At 38.2% G+C, this 24,600-nt stretch overlaps 1 protein-coding gene across 1 annotated transcript in view; it reads left to right on the top strand.

The window, feature by feature from the left end:
• Positions 1-24,600, top strand: part of ADGRG7 (adhesion G protein-coupled receptor G7) — an 87,729-nt gene that overhangs the window by 61,360 nt on the left and 1,769 nt on the right. Inside the window, 1 exon segment of the mRNA XM_068545678.1 lies at positions 13,287-13,539. Coding sequence (XP_068401779.1) covers positions 13,287-13,539 — 253 coding nt within the window.

Genomic DNA, 24,600 nt, shown 5'->3' with positions numbered 1-24,600 from the left:
TGTAGGGGACTGGTGCCTGTGTTCTGGTGTATGAGGCTGGATCTTGTCTTTCTAGTGGGCAGGACCGTGTTCAGTGGTGTGTTTTGGGGTGTCTGTGACCTTATTATGATTTTAGGCAGCCTCTCTGTTAATGGGTGGGGTTGTGTTTCTGTCCTGCTATTTGTTTGTCATAGGGTTTCCAGCACTGTATCTTGCTGGTTATTGAGTGGAGCTGGGTCTAAACATTGAGATGGGCATGTCTGGGAGAACTTTCACCATTTGCTATTACCTGGAGCTGGGAGGTCTCTTGTAGACCAATGTCCTGAACTCGGCTCTCCCACCTCAGAGGCACAGGCCTGACACCTGGCTAGAGCACCAAGACCCTACCTGTCACATGGCTCAGAAGAAAAGGGAGAAAAGAAGGAAAGAAAGAAAAAATAAATATAATAAAATAAAAGTTTTTAAAATAAAAAATAAAAAATAATTAAAAATAAAAAAATCAAAAAGTAATAAAAAAGAAAGAAAGAAGAGAGCAACCAAACCATAAAACAAATCCACCAATGATAACAAGCACTAAGAACTATACTAAAAACAAGGAAACAAACAAAAAACCCAGACAGATAGAACCCTAGGACAAATGGTAAAAGCAAAACTATACAGAGAAACTCACACAAAGAAGCATACACATACACACTCACAGAAAGAGAAAAAGGAAAAAAAAAACTATATATAAAAGGAAAAAATGGAAGAGAGCAACGAATGCAATAAACAAATCTACCAATGATCATAAACTCTAAATACTTAAGTAACATAAACTTAAAACCAGAAATAAATTAGATGCAGACAGCAAATCCCAAGTCTATAGTTGCTCCCAAAGTCCACTGCCTCAATTTTGGGATGATTCATTGTCTATTCAGGTATTCCAGAGATGCAGGGTACATCAAGTTGATTGTTGAGATTTAATCCACAGCTCCTGAGACTGCATGGAGAGATTTCCCTTTCTCTTCTTTGTTCCCACAGCTCCTGGGGTTCAGCTTTGTATTTGGCCCCGCCTGTGTGTGTAGGTCGCCTGAGGGTGTCTGTTCTTCACTGAGACAGGATGGGGTTAAAGTAGCAGCTGATTAGGGGGCTCTGACTCATTCAGGCTGGGGGTAGGGAGGGGTATGGAATGTGGGGCGAGCTTGTGGCGGCAGAGGCCGGCGTGACGTTGCAGCAGCCTGAGGCACACCACGTGTTCTCCCGGGGAAGTTGTCCCTGGATCACGGGACCCTGGCAGTTGCAGGCTGCACAGGCTCCTGGGAGGGGAGGTGTGGATAGTGACCTGTGCTCGCACACAGGCTTCTTGGTGGCTGCAGTAGCAGCCTTGGCGTCTCATGCCCCTCTCTGGGGTTCGTGATGTTAGCTGCAGCTCACGCCCATCTCTGGAGCTCGTTTAGGCGGTGTTCTGAATCCCCTGTCCTTGCACCCCCTAAAACAATGGTCTCTTTCCTCTTAGGGAATTTCAGACTTTTTCCCGGACTCCCTCCCGGCTAGCCATGGTGCACTAGCACCCTTCAGGCTGTGTTCACGCAGCCAACCCCAGTCCTCTCCCTGGGATCCGACCTCCGAAGCTGGAGCCTCAGCTCCCAGCCCCCACCCTTCCCAGCGGGTGAGCAGACAAGCCTCTCAGGCTGGTGAGTGCTGGTCGGCACGGATCCTCTGCGCAGGAATCCATCCGCTTTGCCCTCTGCACCCCTGTTGCTGCGCTCTCCTCCATGGCTCTGAAGTTTCCCCCACTCCCACCCACCGTCTCCGCCAGTGAAGGGGCTTCCTAGTGTGTGGAAATTTTTCCTTCTTCACAGCTCTCTCCCAGAGGTGCAGGTCCCGTCCCTATTCTTTTGTCTCGTTTTTTCTTTCTTCTTTTGCCCTACCCAGGTATGTGGAGAGCTTCTTGCTTTTGGGGGAAGTCTGAGGTCTTCTGCCAGCGTTCAGTAGGTGTTCTGTAGGAGCTGTTCCACATGTAGATGTATTTGTGGGGAGGAAGGTGATCTCCATGTCTTACTCCTCCACCATCTTGAAGGTCTCCTGCAACTGATTTCTGTATGTTTATTTTTTATCCTGCAACTTTACTAAATTTATTTATTAGTTCTGGTTTTCTGGTGGAGTCTTTTGGGTTTTCTGTATTTAAGATAATTTCGTCTGCCAGCAGAGACAGTTTTATTTTTTCCTTTCCAACTTGGATGCCTGTTATTTCTTTTTCCTACCTATTTTTCTGACTAGGACTTCCAGTACTATGTTGAATGGAAGTGGCAAGAGTCGGCATCCTTGTCTTATTCCTGTCTTAGAGCAAAGGCTTTTAATTTTCACCATTGAGTGTGATGTTAGCTGTGGGCTTGTCAGATGTGGCCTTTATTATGTTGATGAACAATCCTTCTATACCTTATTTGTTGAGAGTTTTTCTCTTGAAAGGATGTTGAGTTTTGTTAAATAGTTTTTCTGCATCTATTGAAATGATCCCGATTTTTGTCCTTCATTCTGTTCATGTGGTGTATCACATTTATTGATTTGCATATGTTGAACCATTCTTGCTTCCAGGGTTGAGTCCCATTTGATCATGGTGTATGATCCTTTTAATGTATTTTTGAATTCAGTTTGCTAATATTTTGTTGAGGATTTTGCATCTATGGTCATCAGGAATATGGCTTGTAATTTTCTTTTCTTGTAGTGTCCTTATCTGGCTTCAGTATTAGGGTGATGCTGGCCCTGTAAAGAGTTTGCAAGTGTTCCTTCATCTTCACTTTTTTTGGGAGAGTTTGAGAAGGTTTGGTATTCATTCTTTAAATGTTTGGTATAGCTCACCTGTGAAGCCCTCTTGTCCTGGGCTTTTATGTATTGTGAGATTTTAAATTACTGATTCAATCTCCTTGTTCATTATTGCTCCATTTAGATTTTCTATTACATCCTGATTCAGTCTTGGTAAATTGTGTCTGAATTTTTTTCTTTTAATTCTTTTAAATTTAATGAGACTGATTTTATGGCCTAACAAGCATTTGGTCTATCTTGGTGAACAAAACATTTAACTTGGAAAAGAATGGTATTCTGTAGTTGTCGGGTATAGTGTTCTAGAAGTGTCAATAGGATCAAAGTGATTGTTAGTACTGTACAGATTTTTCTGTCCTTACCAACATTTTTGGTTCTCTCAACTGCTGAAAAAGGAATGCTAAAATCTCCAACTGTGATTGTGAATTTGTTTATTCTCTCCTTAATTCTGTCAATTTTTGCATCACATGTATTGAGGTTGTGCTATTAGATGCACAGACATTTATGGTTATTATGTCTTTGAATGAATTGACCCTTTATCATTTGGAAATGTCCCTCCTTAACTCTGATAATGCTCTTTGTCATGAAGTCTACTTTATCTGATATCCAGCCTTCTTATGCATATTGGTTACATGATACATATTTTTTCATCCATTCACTTTCAACCTATCTGTGCCTTTATATTTAAAGTATGTGTCTTACAGACAGCAAATAGGTGGGTCTTTTATCAATTCTGGCAATCTCTGTCTTTTGAGTGTTTAGTCTGTTTGAGCTAATATAATTATTAATATGTGTGAATTTATGTCTAACATTTTACTGTTTGCTAACTGTTGCCACTCTATTTTTTATTCCTTTGTTCCTCTTTTCCTGCCTACTTTTGGGTAAATTTAGTAGTACTAGGATTCCATTTTAATTTATATGTTGGTTATTAAGCAATATCTCAGAATATTTTTTGTTGTTTTAGGGATACATTATACATCCTTAACTTTCCATACTCAACAGAGTTAATATTTTACCACTTCCACTAAAATCTAAGACTCTTGTAACAGTATAAGCTTACGTGTTATTCTTCCTTCCTTTATGTTACAGTTGTCTGATGTACTACGTGTGCATACATTATAAACCCCACAATGCAGTGTTATTGTTTTTGCTTGTTCTTAATCCCTTCTTGAAGATCTGAATTTCCATGTGATTTTGTTTCCCTTCAGGCTGAAAACTTTCCTTTAGAATTTCTTAGTATATATCTTCTGGTGAAAAATTCTTTCAGTTTTCTTTTACCTAAAAATGTCTTTATTTAGCTTTCATTGTTGAGAGACATTTTCACTGGATATAGAATTATGACTTGACAGAGTTTTTTTTTTCCTTTTAGCATTATGAAAAAGTAATTTCACAAACTGGCTCCAGTCTCTAATGAGACATCTTCAATGTTTTGCATTATTTTTCCTCCTGTTATATAATGTGTTACTTTCCTCTGGTTGTTTTCAGGGTTTTCCCTTTATCTTTGACTTTCATCATTTTGACTATAATGTGCCCAGATATTATTTTATTTTATTTTTTGCATTTATTCTGCTTGGGATTGCTGAGCTTCTTGAATCTGTTAATTTATGTCTTTCATCAAATTTGAGAAATTTTCAGCCATTATTTTTCAAATAGTTTTTTTTTAAATTAATTAATTAATTAATTTATTTTTGGCTGTGTTGGGTCTTCGTTTCTGTGCGAGGGCTTTCTCTAGTTGTGGCAAGCGGGGGCCACTCTTCATCACGGTGCGCGGGCCTCTCACTATCGTGGCCTCTCTTGTTGCGGAGCACAGGCTCCAGACGCGCAGGCTCAGTAGTTGTGGCTCACGGGCCTAGTTGCTCCGCGGCATGTGGGATCTCCCCAGACCAGGGCTCGAACCCATGTCCCCTGCATTAGCAGGCAGATTCTCAACCACTGCGCCACCAGGGAAGCCCCCTCAAATAGTTTTTGTGTCCCATTCTCTCTCTTCTCTCTTTCTGGGACTCTAAGTATATGTTAGTTAATTTAATATTGTTCTGCAGGTTCCTGAGCTCTGTTCATTCTTTCTCATTCTTTCTTCTTGCTATTCATCAGACTGGATCATCCTGGTGATCTGTCTCCAAGGACACTGAGTTTTTTCTTTAGTCATCTTCAGTTTGCTATTGAGCCTATCCAGTGATTTTTATTTCAGATATTGTACTTTTTTAGTTTACAAATTTTTGTTTTGTTATATTTTACAGTAGTACATTTTGCTTACATTTCCTTATTTTTGGCTCATTATGAGTACATTTTCTTTTGTACTCTATGAATACATCTGTAAGCATGTTGTAATAGTACTTTAAATTTCTTGTTTGCTAAATTTAACATCTGGGTCATTTTCGTCATTCTCCATTGATTGCTTTTTTTCTTTAGTATGGGCCATGTTTTTCTGTTTTTTCATATGTTTGGTAATTTCAATTATTTCCAGAGCATTATAGATCCTACACTGTAGCAACTCTGCATTCTGCTATATTCCTACCAAGAGTGGAGTTGCCATATGATAACTTAGCTGGACTAAAATTGAAAACTCTATCTGTCCCTAGGGTGGGCAGCAGCTGAAATCTCTGTTTAGTGTTTTTAGCCTTACCTCTGCTTCTTGGAGTCCATCCCATCCATTTGTAATTCAAAGGTTAATCAGAGATTTGGGCAGAGTTTATAAACAGACTCTGGAGCTCCTCCTCTCTGTCTTCTCCTGGATATTCATATCCATACTGTTACTTACTTTCCAGCTGCTGTGGTTGCCCTAAACCCTGTCTTCTGTTTTTTCAACCTAATAAGACTGCCTGTTTCAACTCTAGGTTTACTCATCCTGCCTGGGCTGATTATGGTGTGACTTCAGGCTAAAAGATATTAAGCACAAAACAAAATATGGAAACCTACTCAGTGGAAGTCCCTTTTTCCTAAGTGTAGGTTCCCCTTCCAGTTTCTGACTGCTTTTGCTTGTCCTCCAATGTCTTCATATAGGTTTTTAAAAATATTTTGTCCAGAGTTTATAGTTTTTATCTGCAAGAGGGTTGATTTGATAGGAGCAGAACCATATAAAAAATATTTTGTCCAGAGTTTATAGTTTTTATCTGCAAGAGGGTTGATTTGATAGGAGCAGAACCATATAAATCCTTCAATTGGACTGAAGATACTTTTATTCCTTGAGACTTATCTCAAGAATATATTTAATAATAAATCTTTTAAAAAATTCCATTCATACTTTGTTTAAAAAATCTGAATTGAAGATTTATATTATTTTTTTCTTTGGAAAGCATTCTGTTAACATCTTGGGAGTATCTACTGTGAGAGAAGCTCAACATTTAGGCTAAGGATTATGGTCACCTTCTGATTTTCATCATGGCAAAAATAATCATATAGATGAACCAAAATGGTAGATGAAAATAAAAATTCTGTTTGACCTCACAAGATTTTTGTTTTTATTCTTTTGTATTTGTGTATTATACATGGGGAATGTCAAAAGTTTAAGATAAAACAAGGAGGCATTATTGAAAGACTTACCTTGAAATCAGGAATTTCTCTCTGTGCTTCTTATTCTATCCCTCTTCCCATAGTGAACATTGCCTTTTACTCTGATTAAAATTACAAGGACTTTTCTCTCTGTATATAGAGTTCCATTTTTTCTGAGTTGGCAGAGTGAATTATACTTCAATATAATGAAAGTACCCTTCTTTTTTAATTTATTTTTTTTTAAATTCAGGTATAGTTGATTTACAATATTGTGTAAGTTTCAGGTATATGATATAGTGATTCACAATTTTTAAAGATTATAGTTCTTATAAAATATTCCCTGTGTTGTACAATACATTCTTGTAGCTTATTTATTTTATACATAGTAGCCTGTACCTCTTAATCCCCTACCTCTATTTTGCCCCTCCCGTCTTCCCTCTCCTCACTGGTAACCACTAGTTTGTTCTCTGTATCTGTGAGTCTGTTTCTTTTTTGTTACATTCACTAGTTTGTTTTATTTTTTAGATTCCACACGTAAGTGATATCATACAGTGTTTGTCTTTCTCAGTCTGACTTATTTCACTAAGCATAATACCCTCCAAGTCTATCCACGTTGTTGCAAACGGCAAAATTTCATTCTTCTCATGGCTGAGTAGTATTCCATTGTACATACATACCACATCCTCATTTTTTTTTTCTTTTAAAGTTATGGGAGATGTCCTTCGATTTTTCATCCATTCATCTGTTGATGGACACTTAGATTGCTTTATCCATTCATCTGTTGATGGACACTTAGGTTGCTTCCATATCTTGGCTACTGTAAATAATACTGTTATGAACATCAGGGTGCATGTATCTTTTTGAATTAATGTTTTTCTTTTCTTTGGTTGTATGCCCACGAGTGGAATTGCTAGATCATATGGTAGTTCTATATTTAATTTTTTTGAGGAAGCTCCATACTGTGTTCCACAGTGGCTGCACCAATTTACATTCCCAACGACAGTGGAAAGTACCCTTCTTCTAAACTACGCACACTGCACCAGGATCATTTGTGTGAACAAATGTGATCACTGGGCCACCTACATGAGGCAAGAAAAGACACTCCTTAGTGAGAGCTTGCTTCTTAAGCTCCAGACCTCTAACCCTGAAAGCAAAGGAATAATTCCTAAAATTCTACATAGATTGTTATTACTATAAAAAATTTTCCAATATTTACTGAGATTATCTTCTGACAATATTTTTATATGTCACATATGTACTTTTTCAAGGGGATATAGTTTTCAAGTTATCTTTTGTAAAATCTTATTTACTTTTAACTTGTTCATCAAAGCCGGAGAAAGGCATGTAAAATTCCCTTTTACACTTTTCTACCAGTTTTTCTTATGTTTAAGTGTTTGTCTTTATACAAATTAATGCTGTATTATCATGTTTCTAAAAATTCATGGATGTTGTATATTTCTGGTACATGATAACTTTCATCAATATAACAAGTCACTCTCAGTCCTATTTTATCTTGAAATCTAATTTTCCATGTATTAATGTAGCAACTTCTAATTTGTTTTTATGGATCTTATCTAATCTGTGTTAGTTCTTTCGTCATTAACCTTTCTGTGTCACTTTGTTTTTGACTTACCTTTTTTTAGATCCCATATATTTAGATTGTATTTTTTTTTAATAGATTTTATTTATTTATTTATTTATTTATTTTTCTCTGCGTTGGGTCTTTGTTGTTGTGCACAGGCTTTCTCTAGTTGTGGCGAGCTGGGGATACTCTTCATTGCGGTGTGTGGGCTTCTCATTGTGGTGGCTTCTCTTGTTGCAGAGCATGGGCTCTAGGTGCACAGGCTTCAGTAGCTGTGGCACACGGGCTTAGTTACTTTGCAGCACGTGGGATCTTCCCGGACCAGGGCTCGAACCTGTGTCCCCTGCATTGGCAGGTGGATTCTTAACCACTTAGCCACCAGGGAAGTCCCCAGATTGTGCTTTTAAAATCATTTTCTCATTGTTTTTCTATTTTATCTAAAAAGTTAAACTTTTATCTATATAGCTAAATATTGGTTATCAAAACTGGTATGTTTGATCTTATTCTGTCATCTTATTTTCTTTTTTTACATGTATCCATGATTTCTTCCTTTGTTTTATATGTTGTGCTATATAAATTATATTTTCTTTTATTTAACCTTCTCCAATTAGAACATTTTCATCCCATTATTATTTTTGTTTATTAAACATTAATACAATTTATAAGATACAATTTTCAACTTCCAAAGTAAAACAATATGTATTGATTCCTCCCCTTTTTAAAAAAATTGGAATAAAGTTGATTTACAATGTTGTGTTAGTTTCAGGTGTACAGCAAAGTGAATCAGTTATATATATACATATATTCATTCTTTTTTAGATTCTTTACATATAGGTTATTACAGAATATTGAGTAGAGTTCCCTGTGCTATACAGTAGGTCCTTATTAGTTATCTATTTTATATATAGGATTCCTCCCTTTTAAAGATAGTAAAATGAACACAGTTTAGCTGCTTCTTGCCTCCTGGTTTTATTGGTAAAATTTAAAATTTATCATACAATTATTGTTGTTAAATTATACTGTCTACATTATTTTCTTTCAAGAAATATTTATAATAGTTGGATTTTGTTTGATAATAGTACTAACTGCATTTTCTTATACTTAAATAGTTTCAATGCCTTTTGCCAGTCTTCTTTATTAGATTGTCATGTTATTTTGACTTCTTAATTTTATGGATTTCTCATTAATGATAGCATATTTTGGAGTAATTGTTTAAGAGATAGTTAGTAAATATTAATGGGGACTTTCCTAGCCGATACTTTTTCTTTAGGTACCATGGCACATGAACCCCAGATTAGCTTGGTATTTAATTCTTGGCAATTATCTTTCTTTCACTGAAATTCTATAAACTTAATGAGATTTTATGTTGTGGAAAAAAAGGCTGAGAAAGGTCAGAATTTTTGTTTTTTTGGTTGTTCCCACTCTTATATCACCCATAAGAATATTTTTTGAAATAATTTTGAACTCATAAGAAGTTATAAAAATAGTACAGAGAGTTCCTATGTAGATTTCACCCAGCTCTTCCAGTGATAACACCTTATATAACTATCATAGGTCTATTAAAAAATTATAACAGCAAAAAAAGTAAATAAATAAAAATAAAAGAAAGACATTTTCCTCCAAAAAACAAAAATAAGTAAAACCCAGGAAAGTGACATTGGTAAAATCCACATAGATTATTCACTTATAGGCTTTAATCCCTTAAAAATGAAGGTATTTATTTATTTATTTATTGGGCTTACTACGTGGGATGTGGGATCTTGTTCCCCGACCAGGGATCGAACCCTCACCCCCTGCATTGGAACCACACTCTTAACCACTGGACTGCCAGGGAAGTCCTTAAAATGATGGTTTTTAATTCTAGATTTATTAATTCAACTATGAATTAAACAAATAAATTTGTTATCAAATACAATAGAATTATTGTAGTTTTGTAAGTTCGTTTGTCCCTTTTTTCCTTGTACTCAAAAATTAACTTTTTATGGGTACAAGTCTCATCTCCTCAACTAGATTATCAGTTTTCTAGTGTAAGAAACATACTTGTGTGTATCTTTCACAGTAGATAACATCTAGTTTGATACCGGGATGGGCTATACTTCTCTAATATTTTGTGAAAAAACTATAGCATTTGATGATTGTCTCAGTGTTGGTTGTTTCTGGCTCTGGTCAAGTCATTTTGGCTTGACCACAATGATGGAGAACCCGTAGAGTGTAGTGTGGGGAGCTGCTTGACTATCTGAATTGCTACCACCAGGTTTAATGTGTGTAGGATCTCACCCTCTATCCCAGGCAGCCCTCTCCAGTGCTTTTTGAGAATAACTCCATTAAACAATAGATGTGTGCTTGCCACCAAATTTGAATGGATATAAGGCAGACCTTTACTGTTTGCAACACCCAAGGGAAACTCCCCAGAAGGGCAATAAGTAGTGTAAGCGTAGTCTGGGATTGCCAGCTGAGTCATGGATTTGTCACCTAGAATGACCAGTAATTTAGAAAAGTATCTAAAAGAAGGTCTAGGCAAGGATATTCTCTCCTCCATGCACGGGAGAGGCATATTACAAAATAGAGGCTTGTTGCAAAATGTTAATACTTTATGGCAAAATAGAAGGTGGCCATGTGGCAGGAGTACTGGACTAAAAGGCAGGAGATTTAAGCTGTCTTCCAGCTCTACAATTAATTATTCATATGATTTTAGGAAAGTCATACATCCTTTCTGAGTGAGGCATGTAAAATATAAAATGAAGGGGGGCTGTTAACATTAACACAGTGCTTTACAAAGTGAGCTTGAATATTGCCTACATCAGAATTTACATAATGTGTTAAAATGCTGATTCCTGGGCCTCCCCCCTTACCAACTCAGTCAGAACCTGTGGGCTAAGAGCTAGGAATCTTCAGGTGATTGTTATGTATACTAAAGAATAGGAACAGCTAGCTTAGTTCACCTGGAAGGCCCCTTCTAGATTTAGAATAATCTATAATTCTAATAAACATTTACTAAGTGCTACAGATACTACTTAAAAGATGTAGTTTGATCTTTGTGCTAGTGAGAATTAGTTTGACCCATAGGGTTTGTCTTTTCAGATAACATCTTTGGGATTTTAGGGAGCACAGAAATATTGGGAGTCCATTCAGACAGAGTCCCTCAGGATGGTAGCTCTATGGATTCTCCATGGTCTAGGTTTTTTCCTAATTATCGTACAACTAGAAATTCTATCCAGTCTTATCTTTACCTTAGAGTTTAAAGTTTGGAAAATCCAGGTGAAATAGTGTACTCCACACTAGGGACCAGATTTTTCATGTCTCCAAAACAAATTTCTCTCTCTTGAACAATCAGGATGGCCAGTAGCCACTTTTGTCCTCCTGAAACCCATGTCCCATTGAAAACTTCCTTATGTCGTCAAGACCTTCTTCAGCGGAGTAGATACCATAATCAAGTTAATCTTCCTGCTTTTGGCCAAAGAACTAGTCTATCCCTTGCCAATATGTATTGATTTTATTAGTTAAACTCTCAGAGTTATCGAACCATAGCACCAGAAGTCTGTAACGGTATTCATAGGATATGATTCTAGATATAATCCTTTTAAGGCTTGGGGCCTAATAGATGCCAATCTGGGACACATCCATGGATTTTTTTTTAAATAGCTTTTTCATTTTGAAATAGTCTTACACAAGAAGTTGCAAAGATAGTACAGAGTTCCCATGTACTCTTTGCCCAGCTTTTCCCAATAAGATTTGTATAACATTGTCAAAATCAAGAAATGAAGATTGGCACAATACTCTCAACTGCAGATATTATTTAATCTGTTTTTCCACAAAGGATATTAATGAGGAATTATCAGGGTTCTTTTAGATGCTATAATACACTTTACATGATCTTTCTATTGCAGTTACAAGCAAGAGACAGAGTAGTGTATTGGATAGAGGAGTTTTGGAGCCAAACATATAGTTTAATTCCAGACTCTACTGATTACTGGTTGGGTAATTTTAGGCAAGTTACTTAATTTATCTGAGCTATAGTTTCCTTATCTGTAACATGGGGTAATAAAGCTTATTTTATAGGGTTGATATTAGGACTAAATGAGAAGGATTAAATGATGAAGATTGAAGGAAAAGCAAGTGTCTGGTATTAATAGGACTGCAATAGTGGTTCTATACGTTTAAAAAATGTATAGAAAATAGTGTTCAGTCTTTTGTGGGTTAATTACTTGTGCACATCTGGTCTTCATATGTAACGTACAGAAAAACAATGAATAGAAGTGCTTAAAAATTTTTTTTGTCCTTAAATATACCAAACTTCTAGTTATTTTACCAAAACTCCAAGAAATGTAGAATCATAGAATGTTAGAACTGTAAGAAGAATTAGGTAACCCATAGTCAATCTGCCCTATTAGGAAATCGAAGATCATAGACATCAGAAAAAGAGCAAAGTTACTGTGGTATACTGAAAGATTAATATTTGGTCTTTGTCCTCAGTTCCTGGCACACGGTTCCTTTAATCCTTGGACTCCCTGGAGTGATGAGTGTTTTTTGCATGCTAATAAGATGACCAGTCGCTGAGGCCCCCAGATTGCTTCAGTATGGAGGCTGGTCGGTCACCAGAAAGACCAAGGCTTGATTAGAAGCTTGGAACTTCTAGCCCCCTCCACAATCTCCAGGAATGGGAGAGGGGTTGGATATCGAGTCATTTACCAACAGCTAATGATTTAATCAATCACAACTATGTAATGAAACCTTTATAAAAACCCCTAAAAGAAGGGGTTTGGAGAGCTTGCATGTTGGTGAACAGATTAAAGTGCTGGGAGGGTAACACACTCAGAGAGGGCATGGAAACTCCATGCTCTTGCACTGTAATCTCTTCTGTTTGGCTGTTCCTGAGTTGTATCCTTTATAATAAACAAGTAATAGTAAGTAAAACTCTTTCCTGAGTGAGTTCTGGGAGTCTTTCCAGCAAATTATCAAACCTGAAGTGGGGAGGCAATAGGCACGTTGGACAGAAGTGTGGATAGCTCGGGGACCTAATACTTGTTACTGGCACCACTAGTGAGGGCAGTCTTGTGGGACTGAGCCCTTCACCTGTAGGGTCTGACACGAACTCTGAGTAGTTAGTGTCAGAATTGAATTAAATTGTAGGACACCAAGTTGGTGTCAGAATTGGTTGCTGTCAGGAGGAAAAAAAGCCTCTCAGTTGCACAGCCAACATGTGGCAAATGGGGACCTGAACTCAGGTCTCTTAACTCTACTACTTACGTATAGCACTTCAGATATGAGAAGAACATTGCCCTAACCCTCTTAGACAAAAAAGTACACAGTAGCTGCTGACTGGTAAACTCAGGTTCCTGTACATGAAGAAGGGTGGGTGGCAGGGTGAAATACAATTTCTTCCCTCATTCTGTATCTCAAGACTTATCTAATATTAAACGTTTATTCTGTCTGCCAGGGATTGCAAATTTGTATCCTCCACATTGTCAGAACAAAAATATTCCAGAGTAAAGCTTCCGAAGTGTTGAAGTCATTGTCGTTAACTGCTGGGAGGGTGAAAGCGCTGCCATCAATGACCTCACTGAGGCTTTGTGTAAGGATGTATAACATGCTCAGGTCATTACCAGCCCTAAATGAACGCTTTTGGCTGCCGGAGCCATCTATACTTACCAAGGAAATGGCATCGCCTGAAAGTGACCAAGAAAACCCAGGCATCTAGACAGTAAAACTGTTACCTTTTGTGGTCCTCTTTTTATTCAACTCATGTGTTTCACTTTTTCTATTTCCTTCCTTTATTACCCAGTCTTCTCAAAGTCTCCCTCAGTATATTTTGCTTAAGGTTAAGAATCAGGTAAAACCTGTTGTTTATTATCATCAGGGATAGTAGATTTGGTAGTTTTTCTGTTATTCAATAAATTCTTACTCCAATGAAGTGAAGAATGCCACTCAGCTTTCAAGATAATTCAAGATTATCATTGCTCCATACATCATAAAGTCTATGTGACAAAGTTTGATAAAAATATAGAACCTAAAAAATTCTTTTACTGTTTACTAAAAAGGACATGAGGAAAAAATTTACCCTCCAGAACAAAATGACTCTTGGTGAACACTGAAGGGAGTAGCTTGTATGTATCATACTTTTGATCTGTGAATATTTTAAATTTGTATGTGCTTATACTCTTATTTCCAATTAAGAATTTTGCACCAATTTAACCTCTGGAAATTGTTTTTTTTTTTTTCTGTTAAAAAAGCATATTTTATGACCAGAGGAATTGACTCCATGAGAAATGGGAAGTGAGACAGAGAAAAATTAGCTCGTTGCTGAAGCCTCTGAATATTTCCTTCTGGTTCTTGATGTATCTACCCTTTTATTGATGAAATGACAGTGAGGCTCAAAATATGAAAAGTTAGTCACAATCACCCCTTATGGCTTTTAAAAGATCAAGCCGCTCATGGAGTTTCAAACACTTAAATTATTAATGGCTTCCTAAATAAAAAGTGACCTCCACTGGTTTGGGGAGCACTCCCACTGGATTTAGGAGATCGAGTCTTTGAATTGCTGTGTTCTGTTTTGTCATAAACTAGGCAGCTGCTGCGAGTGCACTGAACTAAGGGACTAACAAATGTCATGTGAGCTGTGTCATACTCTTCTTACCACTCTCTGAAGAACATGTGTTTTTTTTTTATAGAAATGGTTGTAAATGACTGTTGGATTTCTAGGCGAGCCAAGAGCATATTTCAAATGCAGTATAATTGAGACCTTACAGGATAATGGAAAAAAGCAAAAGGAAGAGAATATAGAAGTAAAGCAATTCTCAGAGGTTAGTGTTTTTAGTGGTGTTATAGTGCCATCCCTAGATAGGGGCTTGACGTTGGGAAAATTACAAGATGTGGTTGACTTACTCTATGTCCTGGAATTTATATTCAGATTAAAATAAACCTTAAGTAAAGGCCACTTTAAATGTGAAAAAAAAAAATCACCAAAGAGACACATTTAGCCTGAGGGTGAAATATTTGTGTTCCCTTCGTGGTTTTAGTTTTCTTTGTACTTTTTTCAGCACTTTGGGTGGTATAGCAAACAAAATTTCACATAATGTTCCTGGAATGGCTCTACCGTAAATGTACAAGCTCCACACACATACTGTGGAAGCTAAGTCAGGTGGACATTGCTATTCCCCTGCCAACCCTGAAATCCTACCTCTTGGAAATAATTCTCTTGATTTAAGCCTTTACCTCATGCACTGGTCTGGAATCTTTTAGTTTAGTGATAGAGATCCAAGTCAGATTAGGTTAAGAGTCAAAGAGAGTTTAATGGTTCAATTCATTGTGAAGTGCAAGGGCTGAGTCGGTTTTAGGTAGGGTGACTACGTTCTGGTTTGCCTGAGCCGGTCCCAGTTTATGCCTGTTGTCCTGATTCAAGTATTACCAGCAGCCCCTTTTACTCTTGAGTGTCCTGGTTCGGGACACAAAATATATGATAACACTAACTTTAGGTCTAGAGTTCAAATGAAATGAATTCAAAGAATGTGTCAGGATTCTCTTCTTCTCTCCCTGTTTGCTGGCTCTTTGTTCTTCTGTGTTTGGCTTCATCCTCATATTGGGTTTTCATGGTTGGACACTGGCCATTGGCATCCCCTTCCTCCTGCCCTGCGACTTCCCATCAGTGTCTCCCATGGGCCGCAGCCAGCCAGAAGCCAGTTGAGCCAGGAACCCGTGGGGTTCAGTCCCTTCTGATACAGAGCAAAGCAGGGGCAGCGAGAAGAAAGGACCAAAGAACTGGTACACGAGTCATGCGCCCACAGGCACTGTGTCCAGGGAATATTGATCCAGCCTGAGTCACATACTCACTGTGAAGTGGAGGGATAGGGGATGACCTGTTTGATAGGATATCCTGGAGTGGAGAGTGGACAGTGACACCAAAGATGGGATGCTGGCGGCAAAACGTGGGGGCGTTTCCACTATATCTCCTGACAAAATACAAGTGCCTCATGGGAAAACAACTGCTTGCAGGCTTATCAATCAGTTCCCTGACTCTGAATAAGCCTGTTAGATCCTTGTCTGAGCAGGGTTTGAATGGGGTGGGTAAGGAAAGCAAGAAATTTTTTGGTGCCTTTGAAGTTGAGGAGCAAAGACAGGGACTCTAGGAGCTGAAGGGTGATTTTACTTAAAAAGAAAACTTCGGGAAAGGAAGACCTAGAGTACCGCAGAACTGGTTTTCATGATATTACATGGGGCCAGCGTTCCCTGTTTCTGATATATTGTGTGTGATAACAGTACCCCTATATCCTTTTTGGTTGTGGCAGAACATGTCGTTTCTTCAGGGAACAACCATCCTAACCTTTGGGTTTCCTTTCCTGGGTCTTAACAGTTCAGAGCTTAATTGTCAGATTCTGGATTGCCTTTTCTCTTACCCGTCCCATGTTGAAGTTCATGTTGCCTCTTTTTTTATGTTACCAACAAAGGGAGATCATTCTCAAGCTCGTTGCTGTCAGTTTGTCATTGCCTCATTCAGAAGAGCTTGGCATTCTTTGCCAATGCTTGGGAAACCTGGGCTAAAAGTGCCGACTGGATCATGCCAGCCTGTCAACCACTGGAGCTCTCTAGCCCTGTGGAACCTCCTTAACGTTACCCTGGGATCTTCAGTACCTGGCTCCTCAGATGAGGTCCAAGACAGAGCCACCAGGATTGGTTCCATCCCTGGGGGTGGGGTGGGAAACATGGGGCCATAGGGGGAGGGCCAGTTACTAAGAGAGGAAAAGGCTTCCTGGTCACATTTTTAAAACATTGTACTAGCCGTGTTAGGGCAATTTTAGAAGATATTTACAAATTATCTTTTTCAAAAAAGAAAAATCCATAATTCCCTGACCTATCAATAATGTCTGTTTTTCCATGTTCCCTTATACTCTTTGTTTGAACACATAAGAATTTAAATAATTAATTTTAGTAAATGAAATTTTATTCTGATTTTTAGTTACAATTTCCCAGTTCTTATAATAATTGATTGCATAATATAGCATAAGTTACTAAGTTGTTCTGTTATTGGATGTCTAGATCATTTCAATTTTTAATATTGTAGTGACATATGATTAATAAACTGGTACATATAGTTTTTTTTCCTTTCTTTTAAATTATTTCGTGCAGATAAATGAACATTTGTTTAGGTTCCTTGTATATATTACTATATTGTCTTGACAACATTACACTAATTTATAGTGTCACCAACATTTGGAGTTACCATAAGCAGGTTTTTGTATACTGTTTACTTTGGTATTTTATTTTTTAAATTATTTATATGCATTGTCCATTTATCAATTGAACTGTTATTTTTTTCTCATAAATTTGTATGAATTCTTTTCTATTATGGTTATTAGCCCATTAACTATTACATTTAGTGACAATATTTTTCCTCAGTTTATTGCTTTCCTTTTTATAAAAATATTTATTTATTTATTTATTTTTGGCTGCGTCGGGTCTTTGTTGCTGCGCGCCGGCTTTCTCTAGTTGCGGTGTGCGGGCTTCTCATTGAGGTGGCTTCTTTTGTTGCAGAGCACCGGCTCTAGGCGTGTGGGCTTCAGTAGTTGTGGCACACGGGCTCAGTAGTTGCGGCACGTGGGCTCTAGAGAGCAGGCTCAGTAGTTGTGGCGCATGGGCTTAGTTGCTCCGCGGCATGTGGGATCTTCCTGGACCAGGGATCAAACCTGTGTCCCCTGCATTGGCAGGCGGATTCTTAACCACTGCGCTACCAGGGAAGTCCCTGTTTTCCTTTCTTTTTAATATAATGAAATGTTCACTCTGCATTTGATTCAAAATATCCAAAAGATTTATGGAGCATTTAGCATTTCTTGAGTTTAAATGTCTTCATACAGGCAGAGTATTTTTTCGTTTTGTGTTAAGGAATATCTTAGGGATTATGTAAAATCTTCTAAAATGAAGAACAGGGGCATAAATATGCCAACCGAGGCCAAAGGAATCACATATGACAGACACTTGCCATCCCTCACCCTATATTATATCGTACAGCAGCTGGGTGGGGTTCCATGACAAAGTTATTTTTTCCTCTTAAACATGCTTTCTGTCTCTTTGTGTCCATCCACCTTTTCTTAAAAATAAAACACTAAATCTTGGAGAAGATTAGCAAGTATTTGTTAACACACACAAAAACCTCAGAGAGATTCAAATGTTACATATGCATCATCTGTATTACTTCATTTACATATAGGTAACATATTAAAATGTGTATTTGAAAAAAATGTAAAAGTTGCTGAAAAACTAAGTAAGGAAATCAGGAGGAAGAGAAAATAATCATAGGAGCAAAAAGTAAGAAGAGAGGTATGTGATTGGTACCCAAGGAACATGTCATATGAGCTTGTATTTTTGCTAGGAGTGGGCCACAGATTAGACCATAAGCTTCCTAACACCCAACATAAATAGGGAAATATGATCACACAAGTCACATACCTCTTAACAATTAAACAACAAACAAACAAACACACACTTCTTGGGAAAAACACAATTATTCCAACACTACTTGAAATTGGTATTGATAAGTTTTTGTGAAAATGTCCACCTGAGTATATTACCAAATGAGAGGGCAAACTACTTTGAATGAACAAAAAAGCAATCACATTTGGAAACGCTTATGTTCACAACCATACCTGCTAGTTTGCTCAGTGTAAACAGTCGTGTGTAATGCTCAATGTTACCTCAAAGTTATACAATGCTATGTATATACAGAGACTCAATGCAGCATAGGAATCTTCAGTCTCATAAGTGGGTCACTGAAGACTGTTTTTTTTTTTTTTTTTAAATGTTGGAGTGATTTTCCTTAATTTTGGTTATTGGACTTAATTTTGTTTTGTTTGCTTCTTTTTTTTTTACTTTTAAAATTAACTTCATTGCCATATAATTTATATGCAACAAAATGCACCCATTTTAAGTGTATAATTAGATGAGTTTTAACAAATGTGTACACCTGTGAAACTATCCTAAACAAGATTAAGAACATATCCTTCACCCTGTAATGCACCCCGTCCCAGTTAAACCCTTCACCTGTCCCAGCTCCAGGCAACCACTGATCTGCTTTCCACCACCATGGATCAGTTTTTTTTTTTTTTTTTTTTTTTTTTTTTTTTTTTTTTTTTTTTAACGAGCTGACACTGAGTTCGGCTACCGGTTTCTTTTTTTTTTTTTTAAATTTTATTTATTTATTTATTTATGGCTGTGTTGGGTCTTCGTTTCTGTGCGAGGGCTTTCTCTAGCTGCGGCAAGCGGGGGCCGCTCTTCATCGCGGTGCGCGGGCCTCTCACTATCGCGGCCTCTCTTGTTGCGGAGCACAGGCTCCAGACGCGCAGGCTCAGTAATTGTGGCTCACGGGCCTAGTTGCTCCGCGGCATGTGGGATCTTCCCAGACCAGGGCTCGAACCCGTGTCCCCTGCATCGGCAGGCAGATTCTCAACCACTGCGCCACCAGGGAAGCCCCATGTATCAGTTTTGCCTGTTCTAGATTGCCATGTAAATGGGACCATATCCTCTTTCGAGTCTGGCTTCTTTCATTCAGCATATTGTTTTTGAGATTCATCTATGTTGTTTGTATCAGTGGTTTGCTTTTCATTGCTGAGTAGAATTCAGTTGTTTGGATAGATCATGTTTTGTTTATGTATTCACTAGTTGAGGGACATTTGGTCATTTCCAGGTTTTGAAAACCATGAATAAAACTGATATAACCGTTCTTCTACAAGTCTTTGTGTGGCTATGTTTTCTCTTGAAATATCTAGTATAGTGTAATTGCTGAGTCGTAGAGTAAGTGTATATTTAACTATATAGGAAACTGCCAAACAGTTTTCCAAAGTAGTTTTGCCATTTTATACTCTCAATAGCAATATATGGGAGTTAGTATTTAAAGTCCTGATTTTTGAATTGTTTCAAAAAAGTAGAAATAGGTCATAAATCCTTTTTGCAAGCTACTGACCATGTTTCTGAAAAATCCCATTGCTTGATATGTTAGCCCTCTATTTTAACAAAGAAGAGGAAGAACAAAAAAATAAAAGCAAAGCAGAGTGGTATGATCTAATGCTGTTATCTCTTAAAAACTATATTTCCCAGGGAACTATAGTCCAATTCTTATCTTCTTCCAGTAGAGTTTTGTTACACGTGGAAGTATGACACTGATAATTTGCTGAACTTTGATATAAGCTATTATGAAATCATGATATAACAATTGAGACCTTCTGGACCTTTGCAATAACAAAAAAAGAAGATTGATTATTCTGCCATAGTACTTACCAAGTAATAGCAGACTAGGGCAGCATTCTGGACTGGGAGCTGTGGTCCCAGCTACAAGTTATGTGACTTGAAGCAAGACATTTGCCTCTCTGGGCATAAGCCTAGGCTCTACCTTTGTAATGGGCAGGACTAGGTAAATTCTAAATTCTGTACCAGCTCTAAAATTTTGTGACTCTAAATGCAGGCTGAAATTACTTTTAAATCAACTTAAAGTATTTTTTTCACCTACATATTACATGATTATATTCCTTAAAAAAAAGGAAATAAATTAGAGCATGCCAGATAGGGTCAAAGTCCCAGCCCCTTCATCTCCTTTTCCTTCCCCTTCTCCCCACAGTTAACCACTGTAATAAGTTTGCTGTGTAGCCTTCCAAATTTTAAGAAATAGATATACAAAAAATTGTATACCCATAGAAATTCAGTCTTGTGTGTGTGCTTTTTTTTCTCTTTTTTACATAACTTGTATAGGGAACTGATTTGGTGGTCCCCAGGAACACCCCCAGGTTCAATGATTCACTAGGAGCACTCATAAAGTTCAGCATGAAGTCATATTCATGGCTATGATATATAGCAGGAAAACAATGTAAAGCAAAATTAGCAAAGGAAGAATTTGCATGGGTTGAAGTCTAGAGGCAACCAGGCACGAGCTTCTGAAAGTTCTCTTTCAGTGTGGTCACGCAGGATGTGCTTAATTCTTCCAGCAATGAAATGCTGTCTACCAGGGAAATTCATTGGAGACTCAGTGCCCAGGTTTTACTCAGGGCACGTCACAGAGGCACGCTCTGCCTGGCATGTACCAAAATTCCAGACTCCCAGAAAGCAAGCAGGTGTTCAGCATAAGCCACGTTGTTCGTACAAACAGTTTAGGCACAATGCACCATTCTTGCCAAAGAATAGCGGGAATGCTCCACATTCCCACCTTGCAAGCAGGTCTTTCTAAGAATAGCGGTCTCAGGCTACTACGTTAACATTTTTCTGCATTGTAACATAACTTTCTGAAACTTGCTTTTATCACTTGATAAAATGTTTTTGAGATTGAACTGTGTGTGTGTGTGTGTGCACATTTCTTTTAACTGCTCTATAGTCTTTTACTTGAAAATAACACATTGATGGGTATCTGTGTTCTCACATGCAAGGATTTCACTGGTACCCTAAAAGTAGGACTGCTGTGTCATATAGGGTTGGGTATTTTAGTTGTTGATGACTATTACCATACCACCTTTTAAATAGTTTGTTTCAATTTATGCCCCACAGCAAAGTATGAATATCTCTTTTGCCATACCCTTTTCTATAAAGTCTTATAAAAGTTTATCCAATATGTGAAACATCATCTCATTGTGGTTTTATTTTGCATTTTTATTATAAGTTTTTCTTCATTGAAATCACTTTTTGAGAATGTCCTGTTTAATTATGTATTTATATGGAGGGACCAAAAGCAGGATCATTGGCATAAATGTTAGATTAGAGATGTGAGAGGCTCCAAGTACCCAGAGTTCGATTTGACAGGCATGATTTCTAGAATCTGACATCTAGGTTTCTTAAAAGAGCTAAAAAAAGCTACTCAATCAGAAGTTGTGAGATCTCCTTGTATATCTTGTGGCATTAGTCTTTCAATGTAAACTCTGACGGAGTGAACAGAGGTAACTCAGCACTGTCTTCAGGAGACATAAAGGAAGAAAAGTGAACAATTTAAGATTACTCAGAGATGAAATCCCGTACTTCTAGGGAGCTAGGAACTCACCACTGATGGCTGCTCTCTGTTTCTGGAAGCTTGCTCTATAAAATGGTGTGGAACTTAATTTTAATTCTTTCATTCAATAAATATATATTGAATACCTAGGAGGAGCCAGACTGTAGGGATACAAAGTCTAGAAAGAACTGCCTTCAAGGAGCAATTTCTCTAAAGAGAGGTGGATGTAGAGCCCCATGGTAAGGCAAAGGCATTTTTGGGTCTCAGTGGATGTGCAGCTGGTAGGACAGACTAAACATTTTGCTTAGCTGGTGCTAAGAATGACTCACTCAGAAGTACACAGTAAGAATATCATTCTGTTCTCCTTTATTATTTCTGCATGGGGTAGCAGCTCCCTTTGTTTACACAAACAGATCTTTATGGCCAGTCGTGGGGAGGCTCACCTGACCAGCTGGCCCCTATGTGGTCCTCATGAGTTTCCCCTTCTGTTTGGAGTTCTCTTATTTAGCAGACTGCTACCACAACAGAGCTGACTCTCAGGGAGGGACATAACTTCTCCCATGAAATTCTCACCCTAAGAGGAACTTACATTATTTTTTTGGTTCCCCTGAGAGTAGCTGAGATGATTGAAATTTTCAAAATGATTTACACTAACTACTAAAGGAGAACATGATGAAACAGAGGTTTCATCCAACTTGTTTACAAGGCTCCTAATCTTTGTCCCACTTCCCATCAGTCGGAGAATCTCCCTTTTTCATTCTTAGGATTTTTCTGCTTCTATTTGAAGAGTGCTAGCCACACAGACTTTCGGGGAGAAAGAGCAGGTGGCAGGTAAATGAGTTGACTGCATCTCTCAAAATACACAATACAACTGTAACCCTTCTTCAGATGTCTGAGAAACTTGGGCAGTAACCTTCAAATGTAGAGTTCTCATTTCTCCCCTTGCTAAAGGCAAAGCCAAAGGTCTTTCCTTACACTGCTTCTCCTTTCTTCACATATTTCCACCTTTCACATTTCTGATTCTTGGTGTTCATTTCAAAACAAGTTTACCTGGACATAGGGCAGAGGGCCAGGTGATCGTGAAGTTCAATTTACTCTGGTTCAGTACTTTTCTAAACTCCACACACATAAGAAAGAGGGTAAGGTGTTTTTTGACCAGCAGCACTTTAAAGGTGTGCTTACTTATAGAATTCCTAGAACAATCTTCTTAGTGGTTTGATTGATGCTTATCCCAATAAATGTTACCATAAGTGGTTAGGAAGTGGCAGTTATATAACTTAGACTTTCTGGTTTCTCTAACGAAAGGCAGCAGTAACTAAAATCAGTGTCTACACATACAGTGGGAGAAATGGTGTTCTTGGTAAGGGTGGTAAGTAGCTCAATTCAGCCTATTGCTCTCTGGCTGGTTATCATCTGCATTTATTGGGAGCCTAAGTACAGAGATCTGTATCATCAGCGACTGTGGCACATTACAGAAACAGCAGTAACTATTTCACTGACTCAACAGATAGTCATTGAATGCCACATGGGAGAGGAGTATAAAGGGAGATATAATTTATGGGTAATGTTCTTTTTTTTTTTTTTAAATCTTTGTAGTTATTTATTTATTTATTTATTTATTTATTTATTTATTTATGGCTGCATTGGGTCTTTGTTGCTGTGCAGCGGCTTTCTCTAGTTGCGGCGAGTGGGGGCTACTCTTCATTGTGGTGCACGGGCTTCTCATTGCAGTGGCTTCTCTTGTTGCAGAGCACGGGCTTTAGGTGCATGGGCTTCAGTAGTTGCAGCATACGAGCTCAGTAGTTGTGGCTCACAGGCCCTAGAGCACAGGCTCAGTAGTTGTGGCGCATGGGCTTAGTTGCTGCGCGGCATATGGGATCTTCCCAGACCAGGGCTCGAACCTGTTTCCCCTGCATTGGCAGGTGGATTCTTAACCACTGCGCCACCAGGGAAGCCCTATGGGTAATGTTCTTAACCACTGCACCACCAGGGAAGTCCATGGGTAATGTTCTAATCTTTGGGTTGGGTGTTGAGTTTCAGCTGTTCATTATGCTCTGAAATTAATTTTTAAAATGTAATTGTTATATAGGATCAGGAACAGGAAAGGTCACTGAAGTTTCAGTGGACAATTTAGTATTTAGCTGAAACAAGAAAATGCATAGGATAAGGTTTTGGTTATAAAGGTGTTTATAACCTAAAGGGGGCAATTTGACAAACTCAGATGCTAATGGCCTGCACTCATATGACATATTACTAAACTCAAATATCCTTGATTTCATGCCCAATCACAATATTGTAAGCCTACATTCAGCTGGACAGCAAGAGGCAAAATCTTTTCTTTTTAAATTAATTTTTTAATTTATTTTTTGGCTGCGTTGGGTCTTCGTTGCTTCTTGTGGGCTTTCTCTAGATGCGGCGAGCTGGGGCTACTCTTCTACTCTTCGTTGCAGTGCGCGGGCTTCTCATTGCTGTGGCTTCTCTTGTTGCGGAGCACGGGCTCTAAGCACGTGGGCTTCGGTAGTTGTGGCTCACAGGCTCTAGAACGCAGGGTCAGTAGTTGTGGCGCATGGGCTTAGTTGCTCCGCGGCATGTGGGATCTTCCTGGACCAGGGCTTGAACCCGTGTCCCCTGCACTGGCAGGTGGATTCTTAACCACTGCGCCACCAGGGAAGTCCGAGGGAAAATCTTTTACGAAGTTCTTCATTGAAAATTTCAAAATGTATATTTCTTCAATGTTGCATCTTGTCTCGTGTCACTTGAGCCTCTGATCTGGCTTCCAAATGATGCTTTACTCTCTCAT

This window comes from Eschrichtius robustus, chromosome 6 (genome assembly GCF_028021215.1).
Source record: "Eschrichtius robustus isolate mEscRob2 chromosome 6, mEscRob2.pri, whole genome shotgun sequence".
NCBI lineage: Eukaryota > Metazoa > Chordata > Mammalia > Artiodactyla > Eschrichtiidae > Eschrichtius > Eschrichtius robustus.
The sequence above is the reverse complement of the archived record's forward strand: the minus strand, read 5'-3'. Positions and strand labels throughout refer to the sequence as shown.